At 42.2% G+C, this 12,124-nt stretch overlaps 2 protein-coding genes across 2 annotated transcripts; one reads left to right on the forward strand and one right to left on the reverse strand.

The window, feature by feature from the left end:
- Positions 1-8,671: 8,671 nt before the first annotated feature.
- On the reverse strand, positions 8,672-9,982 carry LOC309392711 (uncharacterized protein F54H12.2-like; the record flags this gene model as incomplete). The annotated part of the gene is made up of 1 exon (XM_081954139.1): positions 8,672-9,982. One exon carries the CDS (start codon positions 9,980-9,982, stop codon positions 8,672-8,674), a length of 1,311 nt encoding a protein of 436 aa, XP_081810265.1.
- A 536-nt stretch (positions 9,983-10,518) lies between these two features.
- On the forward strand, positions 10,519-11,829 carry LOC309392712 (uncharacterized protein F54H12.2-like; the record flags this gene model as incomplete). Its single annotated transcript, XM_081954140.1, has 1 exon — positions 10,519-11,829. One exon carries the CDS (start codon positions 10,519-10,521, stop codon positions 11,827-11,829), a length of 1,311 nt encoding a protein of 436 aa, XP_081810266.1.
- Between the last annotated feature and the right edge of the window lie 295 nt (positions 11,830-12,124).

Here is a 12,124-nt window from a genome sequence, read left to right on the forward strand (position 1 = left end):
ACATTCAAGGGGGAGGGTGGGTTGTGAAATAAAAAATGTTTTTTATTTGTAATCATTCTCCTAAGGGCTGCATTTAAACCCACATTTTTTCCCTAGAAGGTATTTATTACTAGGCAATGTTGGTTTTAATTTTTGTGGAGACAGGGGTCTGCATTTAACCCACTTTTTTTTCTAAAAGGTATTTATTTCTAGGTGGATTTAAAAACATTTCCTTGAAGCCTGGGGGGGAAAAAACACAGCCCTTTTAAACCCTGCAGCTGGTTTTTACCTTTGTAAAATCTAAAGTCACATATTTTGCCAATTGCACACTCAAATACTCATGTAACCGTTTTGAAGCCCACCTACAGGAAAAGACAAGGAATATTAACAGGAATTAAAATGTTCACTAGAGGAAACTCACCAGGTTGCATGCAGGGGATAAGTCTTGTTCAGGCATGCCTGGGAAATGCCCTGGCATGTCACACCCACCCGCCAACCTGACCCCCTGTGATTCTGGGCATGCGCAAGAGACATGTGTGGGACATGTCCGGGCATGCCTTACCCACCCACCCACCCAGCCCACTCCCCTGTGATTCTGGGCATGCGCAAGAGCCATGCAGGGGCATGCCTGGGCATGTCATACCTCCCATGATTCCAGGCATGCGCAAGGCTCACTTGTCATTACAAGGGCTGGGTAGTTTGCCTTAATTTCAGCAGTCTCTTGAAGATGGCAACCTCAGATGGAGATTTGTTTGATATAAATTTGACCCCCAAACCTCCGAAACGTGGGCGTAGAATAAGAAAAAGACCTGGATTCATTGAAGAGAATGAACTTATAAAGCCTTGTTATTGCAGGTTCTGCAAAATATCAAATGGTAAGGCAATATAAAAATTAAGAAAACACTATTTTGCTTAGTTGAAACAACCCAATCTAATTCTATCTTATTTCCTGTTTTAGAAACAGTGGAGCCTCAAAATGTCAGCATGCCACAAGTTCTGAAAGCATGTGTTATTAAAATAATACATCATTGTTTAATGGGATGTTTAAAATCAGAAGATGTTGTAGATGGAAACAGTGAAACCGAACTTATTAACAAATTATGTATTCGGCTTTCTATGTCGCATGTTCTCTGGATCATCATCAGTATTACTGACAAAGTGAATAAATTATATTTCACCCGGGATACACTTGGTGATCTCAAGACATTCATACAGTGTATCGAGAAGAGTCATAACCCGCTGTCATTAATGTCAAAGATTGAAGCTGAATTGCCATTGGCTCTGAAGAGGATCATATGCCAGAATGTAACAGAAATTAATTACAAGAAACTGTTAAAGCTATGAAATTTATAATAAAATGTGCTTTACAAAACACATGAAAGGTGCATTACGTTTTTTTCTTTTGCTGACCCTACTGTTTAATCTTGTCAGATGTTAAACACAGAGATACAGTTTAATGAAAGCTCATGTGATGTTATTCATTCGGGATTTCCTATGCTGGTTGGGGCAGGGGAGGGCTGGTCAGTGTTTGCAAAAAGTCTGAAGAACTCACCAACTCTGACGGGATTAATTTGCAACATTATCTTCTATTCAACTGCATCTTCCGGATAGACAGGGGGGACAGTTTTGCAAAAGGTGTGAAGAACTCCCCTTTTCTGATGTGATTAATTTGTGACGTCACCAGGGTGTATAAAAGTAGGACCGATACTTGTCTAGTCATGTTTACTGGTTTCAGGCATAACCATACCTCTGGATCAATTTGAGCTGCTAAGAAGACCCCTATTCAGAATGGAAGCTACTATTGTAAGTAATTTTATGCCTAATTTTGAAACACTTAGATGCAAAATGGTTTTTATAGAGTTCTTGTCTGCCTGCTTGCTTGTTTGTTTGATTGAATATTTTCTTTCACTAGAATGAATTGACAGATTCAGAATGTTTGATGGGAGCTACAATTGTAAGTAGTTTTATGGCTATTTTTTTGAAACACTGACCCCTCTTAGATGTAAAATGTGTTTATAACATTCTTGCTTTCTTGCTTGTTTGTTTGACTGTTTGTTTTTCACTAGAATGAATTGACAGACTCAGAATGTTTGAGGGCATATGAAGGTATTTATCTTTCATACTTTCATATATTTAGATTCTTATAAACATACTGCAACAATTCTGACTATTGGGGGTGTTTTCTTTTCCTCCAGAATGGGAGGACGATCAGCCATTCATGGATCTCACAATTCCTGCAGAACCCCAGGGGTCCCCACATAACATGACCCCTCAGCCTTCCACAAGCCACACAACACGAATGATGTTAGGAGGTATAATATCTATCATTTTACCCAGCTACAACTCTATTAGTATTATCTTTAGAAACTAAAGGTGTGTGTGTGTGTGTGTGTGTGTGTGTGTGTGTGTGTGTTGGCATTACTTTATTATGTTGGCGATAACTTTTTGTTTATTTGCTTGTTTGATTAACCAGAGCCGTCCTGCAAAAAAGCAAAAATGCATGGCACCGGACTTCCTGCATCCCCAGCAGACAGTGTTAGTTATGATTCGATGATTGTCTCTCAACCAGAAGAAGATACATGCCATTCTATGCCTCAGCTACAATCCTCTAGCTCTGCAAACTCTCAGAATATGAACAATGTTTATCTGGATATGGTGCAGGCATGGGAAAATCCTATCCGAAATTTCAGAGCTGTGGAATACTATCAGCGATACAGATTTGTTAATCTTGACCAAATCCGGTCCTTTGTAGTTGCTATAGAGGCTATTCATAATGTGTTACAGATTCTTTTGAATAATGTAGCTATGAACATAGGCCCAAATGATTTTGTTCAACTCCGGTTGGATGCAGAGGGTTTAAACCATCCTCTCTTTTCTCTTAGGAGGTGTGTGAATGATTTAAATGCTGATGATTTTCTGACCAGTGTTGAAAATCTGCTTCAAAGTAAGGCTGAGATATTGTGGGGGGGTAATTTGCAATTAGTTGTTACCATCGTGAAGAACAAGGAGGGAGGAGGGCTTAGGAAGTTAAACACTTTGCTACTCACCAGAGTACTGGAGAAAAAAAGACAGCACCTAGTAGATTTCAATGTGGAAGGCGAATTTCTTTGTTTTGCTAGCTGTTTGCTCTGTCTGATAGGTGCTGATGTTAGAAATCAAGAAATTATTACCAGGGCCAGGGAACTTCACAGCAGACTGGGTATTTTCACAGAAAACAGGATTGACTTTTCCCAGATACACATCTTTGAAAAACATTTACAGGTCACTATAAAGATCTTGTTTTATATGCAGGATGGGTGGCGTTTTTTTGTCACAGGTTGCCCACAGCAAGAAAAAATAGTATTTATATTATTACACAACAAGCATTACTATGGTATAAAAAATATCAAGGGCTTTCTGGGTGAACGCTATTTCTGTAAATTCTGCCACACGCCCTACCACCACAAATTTAGTCATGGCTGTCAATATATTTGCAGAGCTTGCCTAAAGCAAGAATGTCAGCAGATTGAGGTGGAGAAGATGTGCTGCTGTAGGTGCAAAGTGCATTGTCGGTCTAAGGAATGTGTTGAAAGGCACACACAACTCACTAAGGAGGGAAAAGTAGACTGTAAGAATAAGGAATATTGTGAAACGTGTGGGGTTTATGTCTTTACCCCCCACAAAAAGTGCAAGGAAGTCAAGTGTGGGCAGTGCTCTGAGAAGGTTGAAAGCTTGGAAGGTCATTTATGCTTTCTAAAATCGTTGGACCGACCATTAATTGGCGAAAGATACATCATTTATGACTTTGAATGCTGCCAAGAAACAGGCACACATATACCTAATTATACATGCGCCAGGGATATGTTGAAGGATGAGGATGATAAAGATGTTGTGAGGTGGGAATGTTATGGTATTAGATGCCTAGAACAGTTTGTAAAGAAATTTATAAATCATAAGTTTAAAGGATGTACTTTTATCGCACACAACTCCAAAGGTTATGATGGGTACCTAATACTGAGGCAGCTGATCTGTGAAAAGGTTAGGGTTCAACTTATAAGTCAGGGGGGGAAACTTCTGTGTATTACCCTTCCAGATTATAAGATTCGGTTTATCAATAGTCTCTCATTTCTGCCACTTAAATTATCCAAATTACCAAAAGCTATGGGGTTTCAAGGCTGCAAAGGATATTTCCCCCACTTGTTCAATACAATGGCCAATCAAGACTACGTGGGACCACTCCCTGAAACCAAGTATTACAGCCCAGAAATCATGATGCCCGGGGAGAGAGAAGAATTCCTGAAATGGCACACTGCTAATAGAGGTACTGTGTTTAAACTAAAGAAGGCTCTGGCTTACTATTGCAGACAGGATGTAGATATATTAAGAGAGGCCTGCATTCGATTTAGGGATCAAGTGATGAAAATGACTGAGCGTGAGTACCACTGGGGGGTCAGGGGGGATATTGTTGAGGAGATTCAATGCATTGACCCCTTCCAATATATCACATTGGCATCTGTATGCATGGCTCAGTACCGGTTCATGTATTTGAAAAGCAATACCATTGCTTTAGATCCTTTGGACAATTATCACAATACACAGAAAAGGTATTCAGCTCCAGCGATTCAATGGTTGTTGCATATAGAACACACTGAGAAGCTCAATATTCAACATGCTCTGAAGGGCGGTGAAAAGAAAGTGGGCAAATATTTTTTGGATGGTTTTGCTGTCATAAATGGAACCCCCACGGCTTTTGAATTTCATGGCTGTTTTTTTCATGGGTGCCCTGTCTGCTACTCTGAAAAAGACTTCAACAAATTACTTGATTCAACATATGGCAGCCTGCACAGCCGTACTAGGATTAAAGAAGAGTACCTCAGGGCACAGGGTTATGCTGTGCGCAGCATCTGGGAACATGAATGGCGGGCCATGGTGGAGGATGACACCTCTTTGAAGCAGTTTCTAGTCGAGAATAAGCTCCCAACTCCTTTGAATCCTCGAGATGCTTTTTTTGGTGGTAGAACAAATGCTACATGTCTGTACTACAAACCAAAACCTGGTGAACAAATCTTATACTACGATTTCACCAGTTTGTACCCTTTTGTGAATAAGACCAAGGAGTATCCAGTTGGGCACCCTCAAATCATCTATCAAAACTTTGGGGACATAAAGCAATATTTTGGGCTAGTCAAAGTCAAAGTGTACCCGCCAAGGAATCTCTATTTCCCAGTCCTATCTCACAAATCAGGGGGCAAATTAATGTTTAGTTTGTGTGCAACCTGCACAGAAAAGCTGCAAACATCCCCCTGTAAACACAGTGATGAGGAAAGAGCTCTGACGGGGACATGGTGTACTGTTGAATTGAATGTAGCCTTAGAAAAAGGTTACAGAATTGTTGAAATTTATGAGGTCTGGCATTTTGAAAGAACTTCAAATGAGCTATTTTCAGGATATATGAACATGCATCTTAGACAGAAACAGGAGGCCAGTGGTTACCCTGAATGGTGCAAAACAGATCAGGATAAAGAGCAATATATTCAGGATTACGAAAAGATGGAAGGTGTCCATTTACGACGTGACCACATTGAAGTAAATCCTGCTAAAAGACAGATTGCCAAACTCTTTTTAAATTCGCTGTGGGGCAAGTTTGGCCAGAGCACCAACCACCTGACCACATCAGTGGTGACAAACCCTGAGGAATTATTCAAATATCTTTTTGTACCCTATTATGATGTTTCCTCATGTGAGTTTGTGGATACAGAGACAGCCGTCGTGACGTGGAAAACAGCCAAGAACCACCCCACCAAATCCTCATGCACTAATGTATTCATTGCCAGCTTTACGACCGCCTATGCACGGCTGGAATTATACAGACTACTGGAGGGGCTGGGTGATAGGTGTCTCTACCATGACACCGACTCAGTCATCTTTGTAAGTAGAGAGGGGGCGTGGACACCCCATTTGGGTGATTATTTAGGACAACTGACAAGCGAAATTCCACCAAACACTACGATAACAGAGTTTGTTGCGGCCGGCCCCAAAACATATGCTTATGCTTTGTCCAACGGTGAAGCGGTGGTAAAGGTGAAGGGAATCACACTAAATTGTGGTAATAGCAGTAAAGTTAACTTTGACAGTTTGAAAGATTTGGTAGACGCTTATTGTCTGTCTGATGCAGAGAGAAAAAAAGAGATCAGGGTAGAACAGTTGGGGATTGTCAGGATTAAGAAACAGTGGACCCTAGAAACAAGGGTCCTCCGAAAAACTCTAAAAGTAGTGTATAATAAAAGGTTATTAAAGAGTGAGGATTACTGTACACTGCCTTACGGTTATTAAGGATTATGGAAAACATTGCACAATTTGTACACCCTTTTTCCTGTATTATAAGTGGACCGTCCAATTCTGGCAAATCTTTTTTTATCAAACAAATGTTAGAACATGGCGATGCGGTATTGTCTCAAAGTCCTCAAAATATTGTATGGTTTTATAGCTGTTGGCAACCTCTGTACAAAGATCTGCTTAATAAATTCCCTTATATTAAGTTTATGGAAGGTCTACCGTCTTCTTTTGAAGATGATGTCTTGTTTCCGCCAAATCAAATAACTCTAGCTGTGATAGATGATCTCATGGCATCTGCCGGTGACAGTGACCAAATAGAGAAGGCTTTTACACAGTACGTTCATCACAGAAACCTGAGCATTATTCTCATACTACAAAACCTGTTTTTTCAAGGTAAGAAAATGAGGACAATAGCTCTGAATTCCAAATATTTGGTATTATTCAAAAGCCCCCGTGATCAGATGCAAATTGTCACACTGGCCAGGCAGATGTACCCCACTAACACAAAGTATTTTTTAGAAGTATTCCAAGATGCCACTCACAAACCACATGGGTACCTATTAGTAGATTTGTCAGCCACCACTCCAGAATCCTATAGGCTAAGAACAGGTCTCTTTCCCCCTGATTGGCCTACTGTTTACACAATGAAAAAGAAGAGTAAAAAGTTGTAGCTCGGTTACCTTAGTGCTAGTTCATTTAAGATGTCAGAGAGGTTACGTAGAAATTGGGGGCTTTTAAAAGTCTTAGTAAAGGCCGTACCAAGACAGAGAAAAGCCATCTTATGCAATGCTAATAATGACCTGGTGGGGTCAATAGCAGAAATAGCACTGAATACCCTAAAAGGAAATCTTCCTCTGAAACCTTCACAATTCCGGTCTCTAAAGAGTAAGAAGGGTGTCATTAAAAAGTTGAGTGATAGAAAGGTTTCACTCAAAAAGAAGAAGCAGATCATACTTCAGTCGGGTGGTTTTATAGGGCCCTTACTAGGGGCGGCTATTCCTCTGTTGACTAGCCTGTTAGCAGGCTAAACCATGGACCATGCCGAGAAAATGTATCTGGTGTCGCGTCATCAGATGGAGCAGCTACAGGGCAGGACGCCTACTATGGGGACTACAGCCACTAACCGGTTGGATGATGAGATGCGCAACATCCTTCAGAGGCCTGATTTGAGTGAGGATGACAAGATTAAGCTCTACAATTCTGTACTGCAGAGGTATCTAAGACTGACCAGGCAAAATGAGTCTGAAAAGGACAAACTGAATCTCATTTATCCACCGGGACACCCTCAGCCACTTCCAACATTACCAGAACAGCCGCCACATCCAACTCCACAGGGCACAGCTATGGATGATATCCTAAGTGGTGTGAGCGCTCGTTATAGGAAAAATGCAGAACTTCTGCTGAACAAAATGAAGCAACACCAGGACGTCTCAACCTGGGATGATCGCGGTACCTTTTTATACAAAGGTGTACCTGTTCCCGGTACTAATATTTTAGACTTGGTGAAAGGCGCCTCGCAACGCCGAGCCCCTACTGAGAAGAGGAAACCTAAAGGATGGGATGATTTTATGAATGCTATGGCTGAGGTGAATGTTCCAACTTCTGTGTTGGGGTCTACTGCTGTTAAAGAGCAAATAGAAAAGTTGAAAGATACTCTGGTTGTTAAGGATGAAACTGCTGCTAGCCCCGACTCTGTTATGACAGCACCTTTTGGGGCTCAGAAGCCTATGTTTACAGGCACCCCCACTAGCCCTTGGACAATAAAACCTAGAAGTCAGCTCAAGTTTGGTGACTGGCTCAATTTTTAAAATGAATAAAAACACTGATACACGTAAAAACGTTTAAGTCTTTTTCTTTATTTTACAGTAAGGCATGCATGCCTGCATGCACTGATGACGGTTACAGATTCCAAGCCCCCTCCCAACCTTTATAGTTTTTACAAACAGCTTTACCATTTGATCATTTTTAATATCAGCATTGGAGTACATCTTTAAAATATTTTCATAGGTCACTCCTTTAATACGGTTCAGTAGAAAAAACGCACAGTGTTGTCCGCAGGTCACAGCACTGGGGTGTTGCAATTGCCGTTGGTGAAATGTGTACTTCTCAGCTTGCTGCTCTAAAAACATCACTATGGAGCCAGGAAAGTCATGGCTATCCGGAGGTCTTCCATAAGAATCAAAAAATTCACCATATCCGGGAGATGGGAAGTAGAGGGCCAGCCAGTGTTCGCCAGGAAATGTGTGAGGATGGGTGTTTACGATTAATCCAAAAGGTCTTTTGGAGATTTGTCTCTGGGGTAACAGGTCACAAGGGTAGACCCCTAGAAAGGTAGTATTTCCAGAGAACAAGTGGAGGAGCTGCTGTGTATCCATACTCACATATAATCAAAAAGTACATTCCTTGTGTGACTTATTTCAATAAGATTTTCAAAGATTGCATAGAGTATCATGTTAACGGTGTTGGGGAGGGGCTGTGCAAATCTAATTTCGGCTCTGAGGTTACCGTTCCTGATCAATGAATAGTGCTCAGAGCATCCCTGATCAGGACTCAGGTCAAAACAATACAAAGTATACCCTCGGTTAAACTCTTCCCGGCTGATTAACATCGGTCTGTCTTTCATGCCTTTGCCTGTTGCTTGAACCATCTGCATGTACTCTCTCACAAAAAGACCATGCTCATAATCGGGCTGAAGAGGCTTTGCGGGGATCTGTTCGCCATCACAATGCAGGGCGCAAAAACTGACATTGCAGTGTTGAAAATTGAATGGATTTCTTTCATAATCCCCACTAAAAGCTGCATTGTCCACAAACCCAATCACTAATTGTTTAGGTAGTTGGCCCAGAAATAGATTTTCCTGATTACACACAAGACTACCTGCGGGAATGCTGTAAACCTTCATCCCCACTCGATCAATGGGGTATTTGGCATTGGAGGTGAGCAAAGCTTCTGCATGGCCAAGACGCACTCCCGGGGCTACTTTTACACGTTTTACAAAGAGAGAAGCAGCCAGGAGTTGCACTTTGTAATTCTCATTGCCATCCTTCATCACACAAAATTCATTTCTGCTTCTTGTGAGTTTGACTTTCACATCTACGCCATTAATTAGCAGTCTGTCTTGAAAAAACAGATCACTATGCAGAGGCCCAAGCAGGTCCCATTTACGACTACCGGCCGTGTGTCTGGCTCTCGCTTTGAAACCAGAGTTCCCAGCCGCTGTCAGTAGAGTACTCTCCATGAGGTCCGAATCATCTTTGTAAAAACCCCCAGAAGTAAATTGGGTGCCCAACGCATCACCACCAAAGTTGAGAATCAGTTCAATTATGGCCCTATACGAATAGCAATGATGGCTCTGTGTAATGAGCCGATCTCCCAATGTAACATCCAGCTGGTTAAACAGCGATGCTATGGGGTAGTTGGCCAGGGCCACCCTTGCCCCATCATCAATATCCGACCCGTCAGCTTTTACAATCTTGCAACTCACATACAGTAGGGTGTTGTTTAAATCGGTGTAATGCTCACCATGCCCTGTGATGAAAAATTCCAGGGGGGCGTTGGGCGTTAGCGCTGATAAAGGAGGGATCTCGATATAGGTACTGTTTTCAATACTGGTCTGTGTAGGCGCCAGTTGAAAAAGATCCAGTTCAGATTTAACACATTCCTCTGAAGCAGAATGAATAAATGCCATAATGTATTAGAATATGTCTTCCTTGTCACAGGGTTTCCTCTTCTGTGCACGTTTCCTCTTGGTATGACGGGGCTTTTTCACAAGTCTTCTCTTTTTAAACGGAATAGGCGGGCCCAATGCGTAATTCTTCCTGGCTATGACCAGCCCTGATCCATCCTGCCCGTTCTCAACAACACGGGATACAAGATGGCCCGCAACATCTCTAGCGATGTTTTTGGCAGCAGATTTCACATGCGGCTTTATGATTTCTAATCCCCGCCTCAAAAAAGGCATTGAGGCGGGGATTAGAAATCATAAAGCCGCATGTGAAATCTGCTGCCAAAAACATCGCTAGAGATGTTGCGGGCCATCTTGTATCCCGTGTTGTTGAGAACGGGCAGGATGGATCAGGGCTGGTCATAGCCAGGAAGAATTACGCATTGGGCCCGCCTATTCCGTTTAAAAAGAGAAGACTTGTGAAAAAGCCCCGTCATACCAAGAGGAAACGTGCACAGAAGAGGAAACCCTGTGACAAGGAAGACATATTCTAATACATTATGGCATTTATTCATTCTGCTTCAGAGGAATGTGTTAAATCTGAACTGGATCTTTTTCAACTGGCGCCTACACAGACCAGTATTGAAAACAGTACCTATATCGAGATCCCTCCTTTATCAGCGCTAACGCCCAACGCCCCCCTGGAATTTTTCATCACAGGGCATGGTGAGCATTACACCGATTTAAACAACACCCTACTGTATGTGAGTTGCAAGATTGTAAAAGCTGACGGGTCGGATATTGATGATGGGGCAAGGGTGGCCCTGGCCAACTACCCCATAGCATCGCTGTTTAACCAGCTGGATGTTACATTGGGAGATCGGCTCATTACACAGAGCCATCATTGCTATTCGTATAGGGCCATAATTGAACTGATTCTCAACTTTGGTGGTGATGCGTTGGGCACCCAATTTACTTCTGGGGGTTTTTACAAAGATGATTCGGACCTCATGGAGAGTACTCTACTGACAGCGGCTGGGAACTCTGGTTTCAAAGCGAGAGCCAGACACACGGCCGGTAGTCGTAAATGGGACCTGCTTGGGCCTCTGCATAGTGATCTGTTTTTTCAAGACAGACTGCTAATTAATGGCGTAGATGTGAAAGTCAAACTCACAAGAAGCAGAAATGAATTTTGTGTGATGAAGGATGGCAATGAGAATTACAAAGTGCAACTCCTGGCTGCTTCTCTCTTTGTAAAACGTGTAAAAGTAGCCCCGGGAGTGCGTCTTGGCCATGCAGAAGCTTTGCTCACCTCCAATGCCAAATACCCCATTGATCGAGTGGGGATGAAGGTTTACAGCATTCCCGCAGGTAGTCTTGTGTGTAATCAGGAAAATCTATTTCTGGGCCAACTACCTAAACAATTAGTGATTGGGTTTGTGGACAATGCAGCTTTTAGTGGGGATTATGAAAGAAATCCATTCAATTTTCAACACTGCAATGTCAGTTTTTGCGCCCTGCATTGTGATGGCGAACAGATCCCCGCAAAGCCTCTTCAGCCCGATTATGAGCATGGTCTTTTTGTGAGAGAGTACATGCAGATGGTTCAAGCAACAGGCAAAGGCATGAAAGACAGACCGATGTTAATCAGCCGGGAAGAGTTTAACCGAGGGTATACTTTGTATTGTTTTGACCTGAGTCCTGATCAGGGATGCTCTGAGCACTATTCATTGATCAGGAACGGTAACCTCAGAGCCGAAATTAGATTTGCACAGCCCCTCCCCAACACCGTTAACATGATACTCTATGCAATCTTTGAAAATCTTATTGAAATAAGTCACACAAGGAATGTACTTTTTGATTATATGTGAGTATGGATACACAGCAGCTCCTCCACTTGTTCTCTGGAAATACTACCTTTCTAGGGGTCTACCCTTGTGACCTGTTACCCCAGAGACAAATCTCCAAAAGACCTTTTGGATTAATCGTAAACACCCATCCTCACACATTTCCTGGCGAACACTGGCTGGCCCTCTACTTCCCATCTCCCGGATATGGTGAATTTTTTGATTCTTATGGAAGACCTCCGGATAGCCATGACTTTCCTGGCTCCATAGTGATGTTTTTAGAGCAGCAAGCTGAGAAGTACACATTTCACCAACGGCA

Source organism: Natrix helvetica, assembly GCF_964273705.1.
Source record: "Natrix helvetica genome assembly, chromosome: 5".
Lineage (NCBI taxonomy): Eukaryota > Metazoa > Chordata > Lepidosauria > Squamata > Natricidae > Natrix > Natrix helvetica.